This window comes from Leopardus geoffroyi, chromosome B4 (genome assembly GCF_018350155.1).
Source record: "Leopardus geoffroyi isolate Oge1 chromosome B4, O.geoffroyi_Oge1_pat1.0, whole genome shotgun sequence".
Taxonomy (NCBI): domain Eukaryota; kingdom Metazoa; phylum Chordata; class Mammalia; order Carnivora; family Felidae; genus Leopardus; species Leopardus geoffroyi.
This window is the reverse complement of record NC_059341.1, coordinates 127,913,359-127,939,452: the sequence shown is the minus strand read 5'-3', so window position 1 is coordinate 127,939,452 and position 26,094 is coordinate 127,913,359. Positions and strand designations below refer to the sequence as shown.

The following is a 26,094-nucleotide window of genomic DNA, read 5'->3' as shown; positions in this document are numbered from 1 at the left end:
CTCCAGGAGCTTAGAGGCTGTGAGTAGTCAGAGAAATGATCCCTCTCCCCTGCCCAGGCCTGGGTAACCTTGCACTTTTTCTGTCAACAGCCAAGACACAGGAGGAGCTGATCTGTTTCTCTCTGGGGTCTACTTCACCGGTATCATTGTTCTTGCCCGAAATGACTTTGGTCACCCAATCCTGAAGCTCCAAGACTGCTATGCCCAAGTGAACCATGCCCACGTCTCATTTTCCGGAGAACTCAGGTGAGTGATAGCACCGTGGTAGGCGGTCACTAGTCTGGGGCTGGATTCTCCAGCAGCGCAGGAAGAGGTTTATAACTGGCAGATAAAGTTCCTGAATAAGCCCATATTTTCTTTCTTCCCCAGTGTCCTGTACAACTCCTTCGCTGAGCCCATGGAGAAACCCATTTTAAAGAACTTAAATGAAATGGTAAGTCTTTAGAGGTGACATGGCCACAGTAAAATGCTCAGCAGCAGTTCTGCCATGCTTTACTTACTTCTTACTCAATAAACCTTTATTGAGCACCTACTGTATGCTAGGCATCACCCAAGGCACTTTCACACACATCCTCTGCGATTTAAGTTTCGCAAATGCCTACCATGTGCTGTGATAAGTGCTGGGGATGCAGAGATAAATAAAACAGCATTCCTGCCTTCAAGCGCTCACCACAGGATGGGGCAACAATCAGCAAGAGTTTATTTACTGTGTACCTACTGCATGCCCAGCACTAGGCTACAGGCTGTTGGGAATGTAAGAAAGGTTTTTAGGAAAACCCAACTCAGTCTTGTGGAAAAATAACTGAATGAGTATTTGAATTTAATACATAATTACATGATCAGTAGATTGAACTGAAGAGGCTCAGAGAAATGGAAAGATTACACCAAAAGGACCTGAAAGTTTCCGGGGCGGGGGGGCAGGGGTATTCTTTAGAGGACGGAGGACTTGAACTGGGCCTTGAGGTACACGTATGATTTCGATAGGTAAGGAGTGGGGGAGAAGAATGGTTACTTCCAGAAACAGTATAAGTGACAAGGAGGTGCTTAATGAATGTCAGTGAGGAAATCAACATGCAAACACATTCAGCAGCTCGTCCAAGGGAATTACCCAGCTGGTCGAGGGACTCCGAAGTTTCACGGTCTTTCTCCATCCTCACTTGACTGGTGCTGAGTGCCAGCGCACATGTGTGTTAGAGAGTGACTGGGAAAGTGCTGTCCCGTTCACAGGCCCCACACTCCCCATGGTTCCTCCGTTCGAAACAAGACATGGTTCTTTGGCCTCTGACGGAAGCCACTAGTTAAGCTGGCCTGAGGTTTATGTATGATTTAGAGACCACGGATGCTTTGCTTCTAGTATTCCCTCTGTGCCATGGGAATATAGAAAAGAATGCTCATGCACAACTATCTAGATTTCCAATCCTAGTAATGTAACTCCTGGCAACTCCCAGAGGCTCTCTAAACTTTGGCTTTCCCATCTGTGAATGGGCAACAGTGGCACCCATCTCTCTGCACCATTGTGAGGCAATGGGGTTGAAACACAACAGCTGACATTGACTGAATACTTGCCATGTGCTGGGCAATTTTACATGGATCACCTCAATTTCTACTCACAGCAACATAATTGAGTGGGTACAATTATCATCCCCATCTTTCAGATGGGGAAACTGTGGACACAGTACAAACAACTTTGCCAAGGGTGCCAACCCCAGATGGTCAGGCTTCTGAGCCTCTGCTCGTAACCACCATGCTGAGAGCTTGGCACACGCCTGGCACACAGTGGCTTCGTAAAGATGAGCTTGAGTCTGATTCAGGATTGATTTGCCAACCAGAGGGATCTCAAGCCAGCCAAGTAGGAAAGTGGAGGCCCTGGCTGTAGCCTCTCCCAGCAGAGCACGGCACAGCAGGAAGGCAGCTGTTCCAGCAGCAGGTTTCTCAGGTGTGACCGCACTAGCAGGTACCAGGCACATGTCCCATCATGCCTCAGAGAGAAAAGCCAAGGCCTCATTCTTTTATGGGGCTAACTGGGTGTCGTCCTGGCTGCTCTGAAGTTTAGCCAGCATTCACTGACATGCCAGCCATACGTACGTAACGTGAGGCCCAAGGGCATCGACTAATTTCAGGAAAAGTCCTGGTGACCAAAGGGAGAATGTCTCCTAACCAGAAGGCCTTTGTTTGCAGGACCTAAGCCATAAAGAGAGGTTTCAAGTGCAATATGATAACCTGCAATTTTTTTATTCCTATTGTGGCCAGCTGTGTCCCATTATCATGAATGAGGTGGAAGCCCTGAATGCCAACCTCAGCACGATAGAGGGTGAGTCCTAGAACTGCCTCTTTGGGATGGGTCTCTTCCCACCTTCACACTCTGGTGCTCTCCAGGTTTGCGTTTCAATGTGAGATCCCCCAGCTCTCCTGCCTGCTTTACACTCTGCAAACTTGAGTCACGGGAAGCCTGTGTATAGGGCTTGCTCTTTTCTTTTTTCATATGTAGTTTTTAAAAAGTTTCATTTATTTTTGAGACATAGAGACAGAGTGTGAGCAGGGGAAGGGCAGAGAGAGGGGGAGACACAGAATCTGAAGCAGGCTCCAGGCTCTGAGCTATCCGCACAGAGACCGACGCAGGGCTCAAATTCATGAACCATGAGATCATATCCTGAGCCAAAGTCTGACACTCAACCAACTGAGCCACCCAGGTGCCCCAGGCCTGCTCTTTTCTGCTGCTAACCAACTTCAGAGCAGGAGGCAGGGGGCTGCTGGCGACTAAGTGTGGGTCAGAGAATTAAACTGTCTCAGGCTTCAATCCCAGCTCTGGCACTAAATCCATCCTCTTCAGGATGATTAATGCCAATCTCGACTGAGTAATACACCCCTGACCCCGTTCTAACCCCTTCAGTGGCTCCTTTCTGCCTCCGGATCAAGTCCAAATGCTCTAACATGGTCTACAAGACCTGCCCACCATGCTCTGGCTAAAGTTACCTCTCTCAGCCTCATCTTGCACCTTTCTCTGCTCCAGCAATCAAACTGCTTCTACTGTCCCCGAGGCCCTTGCTTGGCTCACACTACCCTCCCTGCCTTCCCCTCCCCTCCACCCATTTATTCATTTAATAGATATTTATTGAACACCCATTTCTTTGCTAGCACTGAGCTAAGCCCCGAGGGGTCCGGTCCCTTCTACTTGCTGCTCCTGAGCCATCCCTTATCCTGTCCACTCCTTGTTATCTTTTAAGGCTCAGCTCAGACATAGTCTCCTCCAGCAGGTCTTACCTGATAGCCTGTACCCCAAGGTTTTGCCTCCTCTATGCTCGCATGATACTTTGGGTGTATCTCTCTCTTTGCACTCTATTTGTTCATTCACCAAAGTTGTCCTGAGAACCTGTTACAGGCTGGATGCTGTTCGTGGTGCTGGGAATGCAGCAGTAAGCCCAGGAGACAGAAATCCCTGCCCTCTTTGGACTAGTCAGAGGAGACAGACAAGTCAGATGGGGACTAGTCAGAGGAGACAGCAAGCAAGATGGGGACTAGTCAGAGGAGACAGCAAGCAAGATAAGAAGTAAAATCTATGATACTGATACAATAAGTGATAAGAAGAAAGATAAAGCAGAGAAGGAGCTGAAAAGGCATTTCTGTTAAAAGAGCATGGCCAGGGGCACCTGGGTGGCGCAGTCGGTTAAGCGTCCGACTTCAGCCAGTCACGATCTCGCGGTCCCTGAGTTCGAGCCCCGCGTCGGGCTCTGGGCTGATGGCTCAGAGCCTGGAGCCTGTTTCCGATTCTGTGTCTCCCTCTCTCTCTGCCCCTCCCCCGTTCATGCTCTGTCTCTCTCTGTCCCAAAAATAAATAAACTTTAAAAAAAAAAAAAAAAAAAAAAAAAAGAGCATGGCCAGGAAAGACACCACTGAGCATGCGACATCACAGTAAGAATTTGAATGGAGTAGGGAGTGTGCCACTCCAAGATCTGGACGGAGAACACTCCAGGTAGAGGAAACCGCAAGCACAGAGGCCCATGAGGGAGCATGCCAAGTATGTCGGGGGAACTACGAGGAGGCCATACTGGGAGTAGAGGGTGTTGGGGGGAAGGCAGCCAGAGATGAGGTCAGAAAGGGAGAAAGCAATGGTCAGATCTTCCAAGCTCTGCAGGTCAATACAAAGGCTGGCTCTTAGTCTGAGATGAAGATCTTTGGGAGAGTTCGGAGCAAGGCTTGCATGCATGATCCGACTTATATTGTAAGAAGCTCACTCTGGCTTCCATCTATTAACAACAGACAGAAAGGGGGCAAGGCTGGAAGCAGGGAGACCACTTAAGAGGCTCCTGCAACGACCTATGTGAGTAATGATGGCAGTTGGCCTGGATGGAGTAATGAAGATATAGGACACATTCAGGTTCTGGATGTTCTTTGAAGGTAGGGACAGTGGTATTTGCTGACACCCTGAATGTGCATCATGAAGGGAGTCAAGGACAACCCCAGGTTTTCACCTGAGCAACTAGAAAATTGGAAGAGTGGAATGGCCATTTACCAAGGTGGGGTAGACTGTAAGCATAAGTCTGTAGAGGAGCTCGGTTTTAGACCTGCTCTCACTGTATTGTAATTTCCTGTTCATATGTCTGACTCTTCCCTCAGACGATGAGGTCCACAAGCACAGGCACTCTCTGACGATGTCCCCAGCACTAGGAATAGTGCCTAACCTGCACTCGGTGAATGAATATGAGGCCAATGAAGGGATGCATGGTGGTTGAACAAGTGGATCAGAGTGGGTGCAGATGGATGAAGATTGGGGAGGTCAGGAAAGAGAAAGATGTAGTAAGGAAAGAAGTGGTCAAGGACTCATGTTCTAACTTCCCATGGGCAAGTTTCTCTATTCGTGGGAACCTCACTGTCTCACCTGTAAAATGGGCATGGTCCTGCTCCCCTCCTAGCATGGTGATGGGATCTGTTCAGACTGTGAATTTAAAAGCATTTTAGAAACTGTAGTGACATAGGGCAGCATTAGGCCCTCACCTTGCAAGTCCCTTCATCTCTGCTTGTTTCTTATCACCACCCATGGAATAAACCAAGCATGGCACACAAGAGGAGAAGATGTGGTTCTCAGATGCCTTCCTCTGGAACAGGGAGGGGGTCTTTGTATCACAGAACACAAGGTGGTGGTCAGGAGAGCAGCTCTCCCAGGCCAGGCTGGAACCCCAAGCGCCACACCCCTGTGTGTACAACCTGCCTCAGACTCTGAGATCATGCTTCCTGCGAACCCCACCTACTGTCCCCTGGTCCCCTGGCCTTCCGCTGTGCTCTGAAAATTATAATACAAAACATGAATTGAATTAATAGATTCTGCATGAAAATTTTCTTGGCCTCTTTAACTTAGGGAATTTTATTCCTGTCTATCTGTCTCTCTCTGTCTATCTGTCTCAATATTTCTTTCTAAAGATTATTTCTTTTTTTTTTTTAATTTTTTTTTTCAACGTTTATTTATTTTTGGGACAGAGAGAGACAGAGCATGAACGGGGGAGGGGCAGAGAGAGAGGGAGACACAGAATCGGAAACAGGCTCCAGGTTCTGAGCCATCAGCCCAGAGCCCGACACGGGGCTCGAACTCACGGACCGCGAGATCGTGACCTGGGTGAAGTCGGACGCTTAACCGACTGCGCCACCCAGGTGCCCCAAGATTATTTCTAATTATAATAATAATACATATTCATTGTAAAAACTTAAAGTTCTAACTATATAGAAGGCTATAATATAGAACTTGAAAGCCTCTCTTTATACCAGCCTAATATATGCAGTTTAATATTAATAAGTGAATTTTATTTGTCTAATTTTCTTTTTTTAATGTTTTTTTTAATTTTATTTATTTTGAGAGAGAGAGAGTGAGCGAGCAGGGGAGAGGCAGAGAAAGGGGGAGAGAGAGAGAATCCCAAGCAGGCTCCACTCTGTCAGCGCAGAGCCTGATGCAGGGCTTGAACTCACAAACCACGAGATCATGACCTGAGCCGAAATCAGGAGTCAGACGCTTAACCAACTGAGCTGCCCAGGCACCCCTGTCTAATTTTCTCTTTTAAAAAGAAGTATAGGGGCGCCTGGGTGGCGCAGTCGGTTAAGCGTCCGACTCAGCCAGGTCACGATCTCGCGGTCCGGGAGTTCGAGCCCCGCGTCAGGCTCTGGGCTGATGGCTCAGAGCCTGGAGCCTGTTTCCGATTCTGTGTCTCCCTCTCTCTCTGCCCCTCCCCCGTTCATGCTCTGTCTCTCTCTGTCCCAAAAATAAATAAACGTTGAAAAAAAAAATTTAAAAAAAAAAAAAAAAAGTATATATGCATTGTGTTCGTGTGTGTGTGTATGTGTGTATGTGTGTATATAAAAGGCTATACTTGGGGTGCCTGGGTGGCTCAGTTGGTTGAGTGTCCAACTCTTGACATTGGCTCAGGTCATGACCTCACCATGTCAGGGCTCTGCACTGACAGTGCAGAACCTGCTTGGGATTCTCTCTCCCTCTCTCTCTCTCTGCCCCTCCCCTGCTACTGCTCAGTCTCTGTCTCTCAAAATAAATAAATAAACTTAAAAAAAAAAAAGGCTATCCGACAACATTTTACTAATGTTTCCTTCAGTGTAATGTGATTAAGAAGGGTTTTTACTTTCTTCTTTTGACTTACCTACTTATCCTGTGTTTTGAAAAGTGAGCATGTATTACTTATAAATAAGGGTAATCATTATTTTGAATAACAGAGAATTAAAATTATGTTGTTCTGGATGGATAATAATCATTTGCTATACTATGCTTTTAATATAAATTTTCTTTTGTATTTGTTTGTTATTTAGTTTTAACCAAGATAGACAACTATACTCTCCTGGATTATTCCCTAATCAGTTCTCCAGAAATTACTGAGAATTACATCGACCTGAATTTGAAGGTAACTTTATCACCATCAGAATTCTCATCCTGGCTCTCAACTGCCAATATTCAAAGAACAAATATTATGTGCAAAAGGAAATATAACTACATATCTTTCATATAATTTAATTTCCCTTCAAGCAATTCCCTCATGCTTATGCTCTTTCAAAAGACTATTCAACATTCAACTATTACCCAACACGTGTCTAGTGTTGGGTATCATGGAAAGTTTCATGATGCCTTTGTCTCTGGGAACAGGTCCGATGCTAAGGGGCAGGAGGTAGAGTGGTTCTATGTGTATCAGAACTTAATACATCAGTAGATCATATGTATCAATACTCCTATTCCTGACCGGTTAGTCAATTTAACTGAGGGATGTTGACCTTGGTCAGGCCCATTCACAGATGAAAATGGTGTTTGCTGATTCTGGAAAAGAGATTAATTGTCTTTATGTTTAGTTTTGCCCCAAAGTTAATATCATTGTTTTCTTAAGCGCATATTGACTTTTATTTCAATTACTGAGAGTCATTCAAATCAGTTAAATGTTACTCAAGGCACATTTTGTGATAACACCACATAGGTAATGAGGGCAGCATTAGGAATGCCACAAAGATGCTTTAACCCATTGAAAGTCCTGGGTCCTTCTGAGTCTCTCTGTGACACCCCAGATGCTCGCTAGTCATAGTGTTTGAAGGTGGAGGGTTTGGTATCTCTACGTGGCACCTCAGGAACTATGCAGAGCTGTATATCCAGTTAAATGCCCCTGCCTTCCTTTCTCTGGGAGAAGGTCACATCCCAGGGTGGACAGACATGTCCATACCTGCTCAAGAAGTTAGCAGAGCTGCGAAACCAAAGTTGCTGGTCAGGGAGTCAGAAGGCCTTGTCGTCTTTTAATCCCCAGAGAGTTTCTGGTATTTTCCTGATTCTGACATGAGTGGACCCACTTTCTTTAGTGCTGTATGTCTGAGTCTTCACCTGATACACTGATCTTTCTCTCCGTTTTCCCACAGGGCGTAGTCTACCCACTGGAAGACCTCACTGACCCTCCCTTCTCGCCAGTTCCTTTTGTGCTGCCGGAACGCAGTGACTCTATGTTGTATGTTGGAATCTCTGAGTTTTTCTTTAAATCTGCATCCTTTGCTTACTTTACAGCTGGAGCCTTCAACGTCACTCTCTCCACAAAAGAGGTGAGGAGAGTTAATGGATGGTGACAATCAGCGCCAGCATTTAGTCTTACTATAAGTAGCCCATTACAGGAATTTTAAGTCATAATTTCTATTTCCTGGGCCTTTTTAGACCCTCAATCCTACCAGCACATGAATGAAGTAATTGTTAATTTAATGTTTTTATTAACTGGAAGTTGTTGGGTTTCCAGTTCTGCTATTTTCAGTTTTGTGTGATACCAGGCCACTGTTCTAGAATGATCTTAAATAAGGCCAGGACTCTCCTCACCACTTATGACCTGTGACTTCGGGCACTTTCAATTTATTTAACTTCTCTGTGCCAGAGTGTCATCATTTGGAAAATGGGGATAATAATAATTCCATTCTCCTAAAGTTGCTGTGGACATTAGGGAGGTTTAAATGTACGTAAAGCATTCAGAGCAATGCCTAGCACAGAGTAAGTGTTCTATAAGTGTTGCTTATTATCTTTATTGTTGTTATGGCTTGTGTTATGCCTACACAAAGAGGAGAAATTGTTATTGCAACCGATTTGTCTATAATGACTGGTAATAGTACACATACTCATGGATTCTCTTTGCCGTGCCCCTCCCTTTTATGATGAGAATACTCTCTCCAGTCAACCAACAACTTTTATCAAGCATCCCTTACTAATCTTTTTATTCCATGGGTCCTAATTATACAAGTGGTTATAAAACTTGTGTTCAAAACAGTAGGTGTGGCCACACCAGCTACCATAGAGTGCCGAGAATTAGAAAGGTTTAGCTTCAGATTTGAAAAACATTCATCTGTGAAGATAAATTACTTAAGCATCCTTTGTCTCGGTAATCTCTGAAAAGGTGGGCAATAATACAAGACTTACTGTTAACCACTGTAGAATGTTTACACATGGATCATACATGTATGACATACACAGTGTTGCCAAAGTTAAAAGGCACTTACTCAAAAGGAAAGTAATTACTCCAAAGGAACGTACTTCTTGTGTGACCTTGGACAAGTTACTTTATTTCTCTGGGCCTCAGATTTCCTGTGGTTGGGCTATAAAATGATAAGCTACCTTTAAACACTAATCATTTGTTGGTATAACAACTTCATGATTCCTAAAAATATAAGGAAATCTAGGTTTTCCCTGAAAAGAGAACCCAGGTAAAAATCTTACAGTGACATGATGGTCTTGATTTTCCAGATTTCCAACCATTTGGTTCAAAACTCTCAAGGTGTTGGCAACGTGCTCTCCAGGGTGAGTGCTGAGGGTTCAACTCCTAGATAGTTCTGGAAGGTTCGTGGGTTCTTTCTATTCCTTTCTGGTCCAAATATGAATCCACTTTTCCATTCTGAAGAGGTTTTCTTTTCTTTTAATAAGATATCCACAAATATTTATGAAACAAGTTAATATTAAAGGCATTATAAGTTTACAAAATAAATCAACTCTCCCTTCCATAAGGTTCCACCACACATCTGAAATAATTGGCTTAAATGGGAAATGAGGGAATAGTGCCCATGTTTGTACCTTTAGTGAAGCAACTATTAATCTTGTGCCTTTGTAGCACCTGCATTTGGACATAGTATACTGAAAGGTTCAGGTTTGCTCTGAGGACAGAGAGATGTTCATAGAGCATCCTGGCTTTAGAGCAAGGATCTTGAGTCAGACAGTCCTAGATTTGAATCCCAGTTCTTCACTTGGAAGTTAAGGAAATTATTTAACCAAAGAAGACTCACTGTCTTCAGCTGTGAAACAGGGATTCTGATAGAACCTGCCCACAGGAACTTTGTGAAGATTAAACCAGATAATTCTGATATGTTCAGTGAATGTCAGCTGCTGGTATTCTTTGTTTTTTGTGTGGTGTTGTTACAATTATTGAAGAGATTTGTTCCTAACTGCATGATGTAAGATTTAATCACCCCCATGCCACCCTGAACTGGTGATTTTCCCTCATCAATTCAACCCCCTTCTCCACTTCTTTCCCTGGACATGGGCAGATCGCAGAGATCTACATCTTGTCCCAGCCCTTCTTGGTACGAGTCATGGCAACGGAGCCTCCTGTGATCAGTTTACTACCGGGTAATTTCACCCTGGACATCCCTGCCTCCATCATGATCCTCACCCAGTCCAAGAACTCAACTGCTGAAGCCATCGTTTCCATGGACTTTGTAAGCCTGTGGGGGCAGGAGGGCAGACTGTGGACACAAATCATGTTCCTACAGTGGGCCACTGACCAGCAGTGTTATACTCATTGTTTGGGGGCATGAGATCTGATGCGTCAGTTAGTAGTGAGGACAGGAGTGAGACTGGGGTGGGGGAAGTGTGGGAGGCCAGTGCTCATACCCCCTATGTGGTAAAATACCTCTTCCCTTCCTCAGCTTCCTGTGTGCCATTCTCTCACTTCAGCTACATTGATAGCTGACTTTCTTTTTTCCCCAAAATAAGTCAGGGTGGAAATGAAGGTTATTTAAGTAGATGAAGGCCAAATGCAACCCAATGGAAAGGGACTAATACACTGAATCCAAGTGAAATGTCACACACACACACACACACGTATACACATATACACACAAACACACGCATGCACACACAAACACACAGTACATGGAGAAGAGAGATTGGGGGAAAATAGAAAAATAATTTAAGAGAGGTCCCTAAAAAGTCTTTATAATTAGTTTCCCTACCTGCAAGACAGCATTTTCAGAGCTATTTTTTTTCTAGTACCTCTAGGAATGAAAGGGAAAGTAGAGCTTACAATATTTCCGTTTCTTGTTTCCAAATAAGAAATGATATTTGTGTCCAAAACAGACAGATTCAGTTCTCTTAGTGATGAATGCTTTTGTTATCTCCAGGTTGCCAGTACCAGTGTTGGCCTGGTTATTTTGGGACAAAGACTGGTCTGCTCATTGTCTCTGAACAGGTAAGTTTAATTGATTTGAGTGTTGAAAACGTTAGTCATAAGTGAGTCAGCAGACCATAGAGACAAAGTGAACATTAACAGAGCAAGTGAAGTTACCATTGGCTAGAACATGAATCACACAGGCACTTCTCCTGTAATGACCCAGATAATTTCAAAGTATGGGCTTCACTAAAAACTGTGCTGTGGATTTTTTCTTTTTCCTTCCCATTAGATAATATTCAGATAAAATAGGGAGCCATATAATTGTAAATATAAATCCATAATATAAATTCACATTCTAATGGCACACCAGTATAAATTAATGTTCCTCTTCAACCATTTCAGAAAGCATGCTGTTGAGGAAAGAGCATGAAACTTTGAGATCAAAGAACAAAATGTCAAATATCTGGTCATTTGTTCCATCACCATGATCAAGTCTGTTAACGGCTTTGAGACTCAGTCTCCTTGTCTGTAAAATACTGACGTTGGACTGGGGCATTGCCGAGGTAGTTTCAGTCTCTGAAACTCCAACCCCATTACTAGAATGTAGAGTTTAACAAAACCATGCCCCATAGCCTAGCTGGCTCTCAAATGAATGCCATGCAGGGTAGAAGGGATTCGGCAGGTCATATACATAGACCATTGGACAGTAATTCCCATTTGGAAGAACTGTCTGCAAAGCCCATTTTCCTCTGCCCTGTGAGGCAGATAGTTGAAGCCATGAATCCAACTTCCTGGGGGGAGGGGACATGATATTCGGAATGATCAGAGGGCCCAGACTAAATCCATGGAAGGAAGAAGAAAAGCTATAAAAAGGCCAGAGAAAGCAGAGTCTGGGAAGAACAGGAAACCGGCAGAGGGGAAAAGTAAGTCAATCACCATAAGTCAACTGGATGGTTATGAAGACTATTGCAGAAACATAGTAGATGCTTTCAATAAAATGACACTAAATGGAACAAACAGAATACAAAACTGCGTAAACACAGCAGTCAGCTGTGTGAAATAACTTTCCATCCGGACAAGGAAGTGAATCACAGATGTAGAGTTATGTTAGGATATGAGATTGAGTGGGTTTTTCTCCTTAAAATTTTCTCTGTAACTATATTGTTTTCGCAATAAAAGGAACAACAACAAAAAAGGTAGTATGGTTTCCCAGAGAGAAAAGAGTTCAAAAAGGCTTTATTACGTTTTACCCAGCTCTGCAATGCAGGACTGATTTTCTGCATTAGTCTCAAAAGGCACAGATCCTAGAGCCCATGGATGCCTTAGAGACCCATGAAAATGTTTTGATATATTTTGAAAGAAGAATTAGAAAATGAATACAATCCAGGTTGGATTATACTTTATAACAACACGGTCTTCAAATATGATTTTTAAAATTTTTTTATGGAGGAAGGGCTCCTGGAGGCAAAAGTGCCTGAGGGCCCCCGAAGTCATAACTTGGTCCTGTCTCCACAAGGTCAAGGCTGATGAAACTCTAAACCTTGATGGGTCATCTTTGAAATGGCATCTTTTAATAGCTGAGGGGCTGGAAGCCAGAGAGCAGGAGAGGAGGAGGGGAAGGGTGGCAGCTGAGGGGTAGGAACTAGGCCAGGAGAAAAAGCAGAGAATTCGCACTTCAGTTTGCCTGCGCAGCACTGCCACAAGTACTGGGGAGCCCTCCGTCTGCAGCCTGAAGACAGGGCTGCTAGGAAAGGGGGCCTGGAAATCTGGGGGAATGGGGAAGAATGGGGGCAAGGCCACTAATTGAGGCAGCAAGCTCTTGAGAAGGGAGAAAGGCCATTTGCACTTGAGCAGGACTTTGGTTTACTGACAGGATTTGGAGGAAGGATTTAGTAAGGATGGGGCCTCGGGCTTGTGGCAAGAGGTAGGACAGACCTTAAGGAGCAGAGAGACTAGGTTCACTTCTCTGCTTAAATCGTGCTGACTCTCATCTCCAGTGTTCCTACTGGTAAGAAACTGCACGTTCGGAGGACATTAGGTTTATTTATGGGGAATAACTGCAAAAATGGATTACAAACTGCTAAGTTCACATCATCCAAAGAAACATGTGGATCCATTCTCCAGCTTCCTATAGCCCACAAGCGAGCTTTGACCTGGCAAGCACAAGCTGAAATCAAGACTCCTGCCTTCCTGGAGTCTCACCTTCCTCCCACCTACCCCCCACCCCCGACGACCACCCCATTTCCCTGCTATCCCTATTAGATTTTCCTGCTGGGGAGGCTTCTTGCACCTTAGGCTTCCTGAGGCCTTAGTGGGGTCTGAGCAGGACTGGATACATAATTCGCAAAGCCCCACACAAAATGAAAATGTGGAGCCCCTTTCCAAAAACTTATGAAGAATGTCCAGATGGAGACAGCAAGGCATTAAACCAAGTGTGGGCCCTTCTGAGTGAGGCACTGTCCCACTGCACAGGTCACCAGCATTGAGTCTGCAGGTGGCTCCTGCAGGGGTGCCATGGCAAACCTGGGGCAGTCAGAAGACAGTGGGCAAGGCAGATGGGCCAGGCATCACTCAGTCCCAAGGCAGCTGATACAAGGCTTTGCAGAAGAGCAGAGTCTGTGCTGAAGGAGTGCCCTGGCCTTTGGCCACGAGAATGGCAGCCCGACCTCCCCCACGACTGCCCTCCTCTCCTGGTTCCACAAGCACTGCTTTTCCAGATGGAAGGCCTGATTTGGTCTTAGGTGATTTCAGAGAGACACAGCACCGAGAGGTATAAAGGAGGTAGAGATCAGTGAAGCATCCCTGATAAGAACCTGAGAAACAGGGTCTACAAAACAGGCTCCCAGAACACCAACCCCCAAAACATCTTTGTAAACATCCCCTGCCTGAATGTGTCTCCTTCTAGAGCTGCTCACTGCAGGCTACGTAGACAGGAGACACAGAAATTGAGGCGAATCCAGTGTAGTGAGTTTAAAGAGGCAGTGAGAGGGGTGACTGTGTGGCTCAGTAGGGTGAGCATCCATCTTGGGCTCAGGTCATGATCTCACAGTTCGTGGGTTTGAGCCCCGCATCAGGCTCTGTGCTAACAGCTCGGAGCCTGGAGCCTGCTTCGGATTCTATGTCTCCCTCTCTCTCTCTCTGCTCCTCCCCTGCTCACTCTCTGTCTCTGTCTGTGTCTCTGTCTGTGTCTGTGTCTCTGTCTCTCTCTCTCTCTCAAAGATAAATATGCATTAAATTTTTAAAAATAAAATAGGCAGTGAGATCACGGGCTTTGGAGTCAGACTAGCTAGTTCAGATCCCCACCCTGCCATTCATAAGCTGTGGGATCTCAGGCAAGTTACTTAACCTCTCTGGGCCTCCATTTTCTTCTCTATAAAATTAGGATATAATGCAAACCACTTCAGGTAGTTATTGTAAGGAATACATGAGTTAATACATGTAAAGTATGTGTAAAGTGTTCAAGAAGATTGGCTATGGCTATTATTTAAAATTTGGGGCTGGCCTCAGCCAGGGGAAGGAGGTGCTCAATTATGAAAAATCATTTAAGAGTCAGGAAACACCTCATTGCCCTGTCTCCTGACCACTGATGGCAATTGGAGAAATTGCCTTTTATTTTACTATTCATGGCTACTTTTTTAATTTTTTTTAAATGTTTATTTCTTTTTGAGAGAGAGAGACACACAGAGCACAAGTGGGGAAGGGGCAGAGACAGAGGGAGACAGAATCCAAAGCAGGCTCCAGGCTCCGAGCTGTCAGCACAGAGCCTGACATGGGGCTTGAACCCACAAACTGTGAGATCATGACCTGAGCTGAAGTCAGATGCTCAACTGACTGAGCCACCTGGGCGCCCCTATGGCTACTTTATTATTGAGGCTTTGCCATCTACTGGTCCCAGGCCAACAACTTCACCTGTATTACTTCATTTAAACCTCACAACCCTGTATCTCTAGGAGCTGGCACAGTGTTCAATTCATGTCTGAGACTGAATGAATAGACCTGGAGGTAGCTTATCACCCTGTTTTACAGTTTGTAGAGTTTCACAGGTCACAGAGCTATTAAAGAGCAGAGCCAGAACTTGAACCTGGGTGAGCGTTTTTCACACCCATGAGTGTTCAACTTAAGACAATATACTGCCTTTGATGTGGTGCATAGCCAAGACTTAGAAGATTTAGACAGCAAATACCCTTGTCCAGAAGAGGAACCCATGGGTGTGGAGTCACACAAAATTGAAGCAGGCAGTGTGTCCTTTCTCAAAGTTAAGAATTGATAACAGAGAAGCCGCTGGCAGTGGGTGACCTGCGATGGAAAAAGCACACCGCCCTTTTCTCACTGCATTGAGAAATGGAGTGAAGGAAAAAATAAAGAAGGCAAAAGCAGGGAGTACTAAGTAATCAACTTGACCTCTATGGGTATGTCTAATTAAGAGCACAGCCCTGTGGTCAGGCATATCTGATTGTGAATTCCACCTCAGTCATTTGCTAGCTGTGGGACCCTGAGCAAGTTAATTAACCTCCCTGTTTCAGTTTCCTCATCAGCAAAACAGAGCACCTATCCACAGAGCTATTGTATGGGTAGATGAGAACCCATTCAATGAGAAAAACACGATGTTCTGCACATAATTGGGGCTCAAGAAATATTCATTACTACTAGTGGTGGTATTCTATTCTCTTTCCCCCTTCTAAGATCGCATTTTGACCAAATAAGAGGGAAAAATTGATCCCAAGAGACATGACAAGTCAGGACAGCCTTAAAAGCTATAGAATTGGCCTTCACAATCATAAACCAGATTTGTACCGGTCTATCTACAACTGAGACTTTTATTCCAAACACAGTTCTATTTCAACACTTTCTTTTTTTTTTTTTTTTTTTTTTTTTTTTTGGTCCCCATACAGGTGACTTAATTCTAACCCTTTTTCTTAATCACATGCAAAGCTCAAGGCAATCGGATATACGTTATTGTTGAACCATTTAGAACGTTGGAACAATTTTGACATTGACACGACTGAGGCATCGGACTCTCCCAAACTGCACCTCACACCAGTAATATCAACACACACACACACACACACACACACAAACACACACCCCACAACCCCTCCCAGCCAACACCATCAGAGAATGCAAATATAGCTGGCCACAAGCAGATAGAGTCACCACCCAGTCCTACCCCTCACATGTGGGGCAGATAAACATTTCCCAATGTGAGCCCTCTGGAGAGAAACCCAGAAAAGAAAACAGGTCTGGAAGGATGGATTCAGTTTCTGTTGGAACAGTGCTCTCAACAGTCCATCAGAGCCAGGGCTTGGCACCTGGGCTGACTGCCATCTCCACCCTTCCTCTGAGGTTGTGGGGAAGCCTGGGCACAAGAGTGCCATAGGGGGACGCCCTGTCAGAGGAGGAAACCCCAAACGACTCCTTCCCCTTCTCCCAGACTTGTTGGGACAATTTCCAGTCTGCAGAAGGCAATAAAGATAAAACATCAGGGAACTCTTCCTCATCAAGAGAGTTCTACAATACTGGAATGGGCTCAACACATTCCTCACTTTAAAATCTTTCATTGTTGGGTTAAATCCACAGCCTGGGGTTGTCAAGCTCTTCAACTACCTTCTAAGCCAGCCAATCTTACCTCTCACAGCTCCTTAAAATGAACATTCTGCTTTAGACTGGCTCATCCTCAGAGTGACCCCAATTCCAATAAACAATTCCCACCCATCCTTTATCTGCTCATTTATCTAGTCAATTCAATGAGAATTTATTGAGCACCTATTATGTGCTCTACACTGTTCTTGATACAGGGAGTAGAACAAAAGGCAATTGTTTCTACCTTCCATGTCCATAGCCTGGTAAGAGAAACACTCAGATTAAAAGGCAAAAAATGGGGTGAGGGGGGTGCCTGGGTAACTCAGTTAACCATTGTTATAAGATTTTGAATGCAAAGATCGATTTTCAATGTCGGCTGTGGCCACAGCGTTGGGGTACTGGCATTGTGAGTGCCCGTACTTTGGTCCACTTGAACTTCATTCTGTCCTATTTGCTATATCGACCCACATCACGACCCCACCATCATCTGACATGCTTAAGAGTTTGCACTTTTGCTCTGGTTTTCAATCAGGGCAGTAAACCTTCTCCAAAACTTTTTAAATAGGCTCTACTCTTATATGTCTGCAAGGTAGGGCTATTTGAGCTCCCTTTCTCCCCAGTTCTGTGGTTCTGTAATCGAACGAGTTTCTAGTAGGGGCACCTGGGTGGCTCATTCAGTTAAGTGACTGACTTCCTCTCAGGTCATGATCTCACGGTTTGTGAGTTGGAGCCCGGCGTTGGGCTCTGTGCTGACAGCTCAGAGCCTGGAGCCTGCTTCGGATTCTGTGTCTGCCTCTCTCTCTGCCCCCCCCCCCCCGCTCACGCTCTGTCTCTGCCTCTCTCTCAAAAATAAATAAACATTTTAAAAATTAAAAAAAAAAATTAGTTGCTAGTAGTTGTGCTTTAAGCAACAGGTTAGGGGCTCCCTACAGAATGAAAGGTCAAAACTCTGAACTCGGTCGCCACCTAGTGGCCATAGTTGAGCTTGCGTGTTTTTCAGAACGAGGGCCCAGCGTTTTTGCTCTTTGCTCCACCCGTTTCTCTGCAGCTAGTAAGACGTGTCCATTAGCAAACTAACCTGGTAAGTATGCCTAGAGAACTAGGAAGCAGATAGAAAAAAGATGGCCTTAGGAGGAAAGGATAATCAGTTCATGGGAAACTCCAGACAAGTTCTACTCACAGCAGGTGATCCTGAGACAGCCAGTCATGGCTTGAAGTTGTGATGACAGAAATTCCAAACGTGGGGCTCCTGGCTGGCTCAGTCAGATCATGCAACTCTTGATCTCAGGGTTGTAAGTTCAAGTCCCGTGTTGGGTATAGAGATAACTTAAGAGATTACTCAAAAATAAAGTATTTAAGAAAAGAAAGAAAGAAGAAAGAAAGAAAGAAAGAAAGAAAGAAAGAAAGAAAGAAAGAGAAAGAAAAGAAAGAAAGAAATTTACAGTGTTCCACCTCTCAGTCAGATGACTTTCTAAAACCTGGCCTAGGTTCCCCATCATAAATGGCAGTTTGGCCAAGAGGAGACACTCCCCCCTCACATTTCTCCAGCAATGCCTTCAAGTGTTTGTTCAACTGCTCACCTTCCTCCTTTAAAGATGCCCTGTACTCTGGTTTCTCTTCAGATCGCATAAATCTTTCGCCTTTTACTAAAGATGCCCTAAGGATTCTGGTCTTCACTTCCCACTGAGATCCACTTGAGCCACGGTGCCACTGATGCCATCTCTGATCCCTGTCAGATCTAACCGTCTTTTTTGGTTTTTACTCTTGCCTGTCACTTTGAAGCAATCTCAAAACTTAATTCATAATAACAGGATATTTCCTGATAACAAGCAAGCTTACCTCTTCTATTAATATCTATCCGCTCCTTAAATGTAATAACATAAAGATGCCTGGAAAAAGTAACACTGGAGTTAAATCTTAAGCAATTAAAAGGAGTTAACCAGTCAAAGAAAAGGGGAGGGCCAACTTCAGAAAGAGGGAACAGCATGAGCGAAAAGCATGGAGGCCAGAAACATGGAATATGCAAGGAAATACTTTACAGTTGTTTTAAGATCTTTATGACCTTATCTACTCTAATTTTGGAGAATCCAGCCCAAAATATGTTGCATATATTCAAGTGCATTATTCCACATTTAATGTCATCTAAATTTACCCATGAGTGGAGTTGAGTTAAAGTGCTGAGTGGCCATAATGTTACTGATTGTGGGCGTGTGTTAATTTTAGTTATTCATGATTTTTTGTTATGTGTTCTAAAGCCAATATATTTTTTTAACCTCAGATATATGGTGCCTGATTAATAAAACAGCATAGCACTAAGCAGTTCAGAGTTCTTGAATATAAAGTTCAAGGTGGAGAATGAACAGAAGTGAGAGCAGAGAGGTAACTGGACACCAGAAAACAGAAAAGCTTGTGTGCCATATAAGTGAGTTGAACTCTATCACAAGCCATTAAAGAATTTTGAACAGGAGCGTGTCCTCATCAGACATCCCTCTCATATAGCTGACTCTGGGCATGGTGTGGAAGACAGATTGGAGATCAGACTGGAGACAGGGAGAGGCATTAGAAGGCTGATGCAGAAGTAAAGCTCTATACCTGGGCAAAAGTGAGCCATGGAAAGCTAAGGGGAAAAGCAACGTAAGACAATATCCTACAATGGAAGGGAGGTTTGGGATGGCCATCCAGAGATCTGAGTTCTGGTCCTAAATCTGCCATTAATATTTCCCCTCTGTGGGCCTCAGTTTCCCCATCTTTGAAATGATGGGATCCTCCCTGTTGACTACTGCTTCATATTACTATTACTATGCACAGAAAATCAAATGTGTACTCTGGGAGTTCAGACCAAGAAATTGTGCACACTATTTCTCCCCACCAAGCACTGACCAAGCCCAACCTTGCTTAGCTTCAGAGATCAGATGACACCGGGCATATTCAGGGTGGTATGGCTGGAGACTGAAAACGGTTTCTTACGATTGTGCTGCATTAGAGTTGCCATCAGTAAGTCCCATATAACAAATGCACTTGAGAAATCCATCCTGGTTACAAACCTAAGCCTTCTGCTACTCCTGCTCTGCTTCTTAAGTAGCAAATACAGGGATAAAGATGTAATAGAACATTATATCCTTATAAGTCTGTGCATTTTTTTTTTAAGTAGTGGCTTAGGGACCTTAAAAAAAATGCCCTTTCCTTTTTGTGCCTTTCTACTGAGATGGTCGTTTTTAAATCTTCCATCCTTTAAAATTTCCCCATTTGTTTTGTTTTGTTTCAGATTCCGCCTCTCTTTACCAGAGTCCAATCGCAGCAACATTGAGGTAGGAGTCAAAGACAGGGTTCTCTGTCAAGGGAAAACTGAGAATTTTCCTATATTGTAGCTGGATGACTGTTTTCTAAGCCCCTGAGTACTTAGTTTCCCCTTGAACATAGATTTTAACTTTAAAATTCCTCGTGTAGCTACTTGTCTACCAACCCCATTAACTTTTAAACAGGACAGGAACTCTCCAATTCACTTTTATCAATTCAGAAAGACTTAAAATAACTTTTTTAAAACTAAGACCTATGTAATGTTGGGAGAAAAAAACAGGCATTTTCAGGGATATTTCATTGTTTGGATAAAGAATCTTTAAGAATTAAATATAATATCCAAACTCCCAAAGATGAGGCTATCTGTAAATTCTTAGGCCATGATTAAGTTTGCTCTTTGAAGCCTTTCTAGCCATCTCCTAAAATCGTATCAGGGCTGGTCATGCAGATACCTTTTTGGGGGCCCCAGCCTGGTGACCTCCTGATTGGAAGAGTATTATCTCATGGAAACAAGCCCCTCCCCAAACTTCCGGAAGATCATCCAAATCACTAATTGATGTCCCTATGCTCATGGTACACATAATCCAGAGCAGTGGTTCTCACCTAAGTCCAGTTTTGCCTCCCCCGCCCTGGGGACATTTGCCAATGTCTGAAGACATTTTTTGGTTGTCACAATCTGGGGTGTGTTATAAGCACTTAGTGAGTAGAGGCCAAGGATGCTGCTTAACATCCCACAGTGCACAGGACAACCCTCACAGGAGAGAATAATCCTTCCCAAAGTGTCAATACTGCCAATGATGGGCAGTCCTATTCTAGAATGTACGTGTGTGAGTGAGTGAGTGAGTGAGTGCGTGAGTATGCGTGTGTATATGTAAGTGAGACAGGGGTAGGGTGAGACAACAAGCAAATTTATATTGTATGTGCTGAAAAATATTATAGAGAAAGACAAGTCAGGGCAAGAGAATCGGTGGTGCAAGTAAACATGGAGGTGGTGATTACAGCATTGGGGTTGTTGGGACAATTAGCTGGGATTATATACGAAATTTATTTAGCACGTTGAACACATGGCAGGTATTAAATAAATGATGGCCATTGTTTTTACAAAAATTCATTTCAGCTATTACCACCTCTGTGTCAAGGGGCAGTATAGCATAACGGTTACCCATACAGACTCTGAGACCAAACTTCCCACTTATTGGTTCTGTGGCCTTGGCCAGGTCACTTCACCTCCCACAGGGCAGTCCTGGGACACAGTAAGTACTGAATTTATTACCACGTTCACCAGAAGCAGCCACTAAGAGAGAAATAGAACTGCGGAAAATAGCGAAGAAACCCGAGAATTTATCCAGGAGACCAAACAAGATGTTTGTTTGTTTGTTTGCTTAATTTTATAGGAGCATCCTGATTTTCAGGTTGGGAACATGAGGAGCCAGTGGCAACAGTGCTGGAAATAACATCTTTCATGCCAGACATTGAAATTTAAAATACCAAGATTGTCTCATGCACTGTGGGTTAGCGCCTCCGTGGCACAGCTCTTTGGTAGAAGACAAACTATAGTCCGTGAGAAAGCATAGCTGACTTTCTCATAAATATTTCCTGAGCCTAGAGAAGGCAAATGTCCCAAGCCTTCTAGGAAGACCCCCCAAAAAACTGCTTAGGATCAACAACAGAGAATGCTAACAATGACATTTCTGAAACAAATGACAGTGGTTAATACTGGACATTTTACATAATATTAACTTGTTCAAACATGAGACCAACCCTGTGACATTCGTGCTGTTTACCTTTATTTTACACTTGAGGAAACCAAGACATAAAGAGGTTAAAGACTTTCCCAACATGACCTAAGTGGCAAAAACAAGAGGTAAACCTAGGAAGGCAGCCTCAGAGCCCTCCTCGCTAGGCTGCATAGCTTGCTTAAGCATGTAGGATGTTCAAAATATATTCATTGAGTGAATCAATGTTCATCATGTCCATTTATTTTGAATACCTGAACCTTCCCAGGAGCTGACACTCTGCTAAGATTTACTACCATAGTTTACTCAAGATAAACTGGATGTTCTGGTGAGACTGTTAAATATAGAGCATAACATAATGCAACGGACCTCAATTAGGGCAGACTACTTACTAATTGGGATATTTATCAATTGTTTAGATGGTCTTACTTGGTAAATATCTTAATTGCCATGTTCGCTGCCACCGTGTGGTCCCTCTACATTTGTTGTCACCATGATCTAGCATACCCAAAGAGCAGAAATGTCCATCCTCAAGGAGGAAAAAAGATTGGGAAACTGTTTAATATGCTTTCCTGCAAAATAGTGTTCAGTGTCTGGAAAGCGAGACTGTTTCTATGGGGAGATTGTAACTATCGCCCTCTGTCGTGATAAGGTCTGGGGAAGTGCACATCCAGACCAGGCATGGTACTTTCAAAATGCCAGGATTTGGCAACTGATTTAGTATCCCCTTTCATTTTAGGTCTTGAGGTTTGAGAATATTCTGTCCTCCATTCTCCACTTTGGTATCCTCCCACTGGCCAACGGTAAGACATTCTGGGGAACATGTGACTTTGAGGTAATCAAACATTGGGGATTGTTTGGGACTTTCCACCCCAAGGCCTATACTTGTAGCACGTTATTTTGTAAATCCAGGCCAATGGCAGAATTTACAGTTTGTACCATCAATGATGTGATTGCAAAATTAGTTATTCCAGTCCAAGCCTTGTTAACAACACTACGTGCAGAACTCAGCAAGAACAGTCAAACTCTGGTTGAGTTAAAGAGATTGAAACTCCCCTCCTGAGGCAGTAAAGAATCTCCTTCGGGTCAGGCAGAAATGAGACTATTCTCCCTAGAGGGCATCTCTGTGGTTTTATACACAGACCACCATCTGGATAGACAGTTTTAATGAAGGACAATCCTAGTCCCTCTCCCTGTATGCAACCATTCACAAACTGCAACATCTTGAGTTTGTCTTGGTTAAAATACACTTTGTAGGGGCGCCTGGGTGGCTCGGTCGGTTAAGCGTCCGACTTCGGCTCAGGCCATGATCTCACAGTCCGTGGGTTCAAGCCCTGCGTCGGGCTCTGTGCTGACTGCTCAGAGCCTGGAGCCTGTTTCAGATTCTGTGTCTCCCTCTCTCTGTGACCCTCCCCCGTTCATGCTCTGTCTCTCTCTGTCTCAAAAATAAACTTTAAAAAAAATTTTTTTAAATAAAATAAAATACACTTTGTATCAGAGACCAAAATGTTCTCAGACCTACATATTACAGAATTTTCAAAATATAAACTGGACAAGTTGCCAGCATTTTTCTGCCATCCAAATGTACATAATTGCATGTGCATTTTTATTAAGCACTTCGTTAATTAAGTAAGCATTCATCTAGGAAAATGCTAGGGACAAAGAATGAAAACACAGAAATCAGGAAGAAGGAAAATATATATTATTTAAAAGCTGCTTATTTGTCCTTTACTAAAAAGTTTGCTAAAACTGCTGTGTCTGTGCCTAGTTATCTTACACCTTGTTCTATATTTTAGCAAAACTGCAGCAAGGATTTCCGCTGCCCAACCCACACAAAATCTCCTTTGTCAATTCAGATATTGAAGTTTTTGAGGTAAGAATGTGAATATTCTCCTAACTGCCCAATTTCTTTCATACTAGAATAAGCCTCTTCCTAATTTGCTTCCTCTGTTTTACGCTACTTTGTTCCGCTTCGTGTGTTTCCAGCCCACATTTTACAGACAAAACATTTAGCTCTTAAAGTTTGCAGTCGACTATGAAAAGCATTTAAACTTGAGTTGAAAAATCAACCCGAGTCTGATTTCCTTTCACAGCCAGACCTATTCACACCACAGTACGAGACGGTACACTGTGGTGTGTCTGTTTCATTTATTCTCTCATTGAACTTTTGCCTGAACCAAAGACCCTCCTCTAGGTTCAGGATCTGTTGTGAGCTATTTCTTCATTAATCGTGATAAACAAGCTTCAGAACACCTTTTTTCTTCCATTTCGACACTTCTGGGGGGGGGCGGGGGACGGGGGTGGAAGTAAGATTCTGATGGAATTTTCCAATCCTGTACACTATTGCCCACCCCCTTCCCTCCCCACCTCTCCTTCTATAGTCTCTTAAGTCTCATAAGGTGACAGTTATCCCAAGTGGCCTGCTCCTATGTCTGAGGCACTCACAAGGGGATGGGGGTGGGGTGGGTTTGACCCAGAAGAACCCAATAAAGAGACCATCTCTCCCTCACTCCTCAGCAAACTCAGATAGCCCATGGCTGCGGGTCCACAGAGTGTGACGTTGTCTTCACCCTTGCATCCTTTTCAGGGTTTCCTTTTGATTTCCACCGACCTGAAGTATGAAACGTCCTTAAAGCAGCAGCCAAGTTTCCATGGTTGGGAAGGTCTGAACTTCATAAATGGACAGTGGAGGGGGAAGCCAGCTGCTTGATTGCCTTCTGGGAGTCCACTCCAGGAAGTAGATGGCCCTTAATCCCACAGCTACTGTAAACCCGGAAGGGGCAGACAGTACACACTGGGTTGTAAGCCCTAGTGAAATGCTTAGGCTGACAGTTTTCTTTCTCAAACCCTCAGGGAAGAGGGAGGCAAACTGGGCTAAAGAGCTAAATCAGGGTGTGTGTCTCCACGTGTACGGAGGGGTGGGTGTTTGGATGTGTGTTCGTGTTTGAATGCACATTTGTGTGCTCCTGTGTTAATAAGGTGCTGGGGCCAAGAGCTAGGCCTGCGCTTCTGAGGAGGTGCCTGAGAAACTGATTTGCGTGACGGCTCCCTTGAGCTCTTTCAGCAACCCAGGGTTTCCCACACTTCCCCGCATATTGGATTTTATGTTTTATATTTACTGCTACTGTCCTCTGTTTTTAATAAACTTGTTTTCTATCAATGTCAACCTTGTCTTTTTTTGGAAAAATTCCCTGCCTTGGATTTTTTTTTAAATAAAATAAGACAAAGATGAGAGAATTAGCATCCTTAAGTTGATGAAAAGTGAGATTGTGCAGATTTCAAGGTTTGAAAAGGGAATACTTTAGGGGGCCTGGGGGGTTCAGTCCACTAAGCATCTGACTCAATTTCAGCTCAGGTCATGATCTTACAGTTTGTGAGTTCAGGCCCCTTGTCAGGCTCTGTGCTGATTATGCAGAACCTGCTCAGGATTTTCTCTCCCTCTCTCTCTGCCCGCGCACACTTGCTTTTTCTCTCTCTCTCAAAATTAATAAACCTAAAAAAAATTTAATAAAAATAAATAAAAGGGAATACTTTGCCTCTTAGATGTTTCTGGTGAGAAACAGTGGTCATAGGAGACTCTGGAAGTTTAAGTTTTAGGCTGTTTTTCCTGCCACATTAAATGAAATGACAGTGCAGAGTACCAAACTTAGATCGTTGGTAGTTGATGATATTAAATTGTTAGAGACCTAATCATCGGGTGAAACTGAGGCAGAAAAGGAGGAAAGAAGAACCCATATGGATAACTTAAGAAATGAACAGAAGCTGCAAACTTCGCCTTTGTGGCTCTGACAGTCCAGCCGAGGTGTGGAAGAGAGCCCTTTCCTGGAGTGCCTACCACGCCCCGTGCTGGTTACTCCACGAGTGTCACTCATTTCACAGACACTCTCAAGAATTGTGGTCCCATTTTACAGATGAGGAAACAAAGGTGAAGAGAAATGAATCACACAAGGCTGGTAAGTGGCAGAGGTAGAAATTGAATCCAAGTCTTACTGATTCCAAAGTCACTGCTATTTACGTGAGGTAGGACTAGAAGACATAATCATGTAAAGATCACTTACTACTGCAAGCAAGTGACACGCGTATAAAAGAGCATGAGCATAGGGTCCCTAGTGGTCCCAGAAGGGAAGCCTGGCTGTCCACAGGGGCTTGGATTTACTCATTTTTGTCGTGCACGTCGGCCACAGTTACCACCCTCATCGGTGTCTGGTGGAATAAATGATGAACTGTCACTTTCCTTCTTTGGAATGTGCGTTTCCGACAGAAAAGTTACTTCATTTGCATCCATAAATTCATTGAAACATTACAAGTCTCTAGATATACTTGTTGAACATGTTTCTTTTTTTTTTTTTTTTTAATTTTTTAAATGTTCACTTATTTTTGAGAGAGAGAGAGAGAGACAGAGTGTGAGCAGGGGAGGAGCAGAGAGAGGGGGAGACACAGAATCTGAAGCAGGCTCCAGGCTCTGAGCTGTCAGCACAGAGCCCGACGCGGGGCTCGAACTCACGAACCGTGAGATCATGACCTGAGCTGAAGTCGGACACTTAACCAACTGAGCCACCCAGGAGCCCCAAGACATGTTTCTCATGTCTAGATATCTTCTT

The 26,094-nt window shown here is 43.9% G+C and overlaps 1 protein-coding gene across 7 annotated transcripts in view; it reads left to right on the top strand.

Moving 5' to 3' along the window:
- The window catches only part of BPIFC (BPI fold containing family C), a 55,686-nt gene extending 31,027 nt beyond the window's left edge, over positions 1 to 24,659 (top strand). For all 7 annotated transcript variants that reach the window (XM_045463694.1, XM_045463697.1, XM_045463695.1 and 4 more), the window contains 12 exons: positions 91 to 246; positions 370 to 433; positions 2,251 to 2,311; positions 6,802 to 6,893; positions 7,885 to 8,061; positions 9,242 to 9,295; positions 10,036 to 10,206; positions 10,891 to 10,958; positions 19,726 to 19,768; positions 22,233 to 22,296; positions 23,290 to 23,366; positions 24,081 to 24,659. In XM_045463694.1, coding sequence (XP_045319650.1) covers positions 91 to 246; positions 370 to 433; positions 2,251 to 2,311; positions 6,802 to 6,893; positions 7,885 to 8,061; positions 9,242 to 9,295; positions 10,036 to 10,206; positions 10,891 to 10,958; positions 19,726 to 19,768; positions 22,233 to 22,296; positions 23,290 to 23,366; positions 24,081 to 24,203 — 1,150 coding nt within the window. In that variant the 3' untranslated portion in view covers positions 24,204 to 24,659. The remainder of the gene's footprint in view (positions 1 to 90; positions 247 to 369; positions 434 to 2,250; positions 2,312 to 6,801; positions 6,894 to 7,884; positions 8,062 to 9,241; positions 9,296 to 10,035; positions 10,207 to 10,890; positions 10,959 to 19,725; positions 19,769 to 22,232; positions 22,297 to 23,289; positions 23,367 to 24,080) is intronic.
- The last annotated feature ends 1,435 nt before the right edge of the window (positions 24,660 to 26,094 follow it).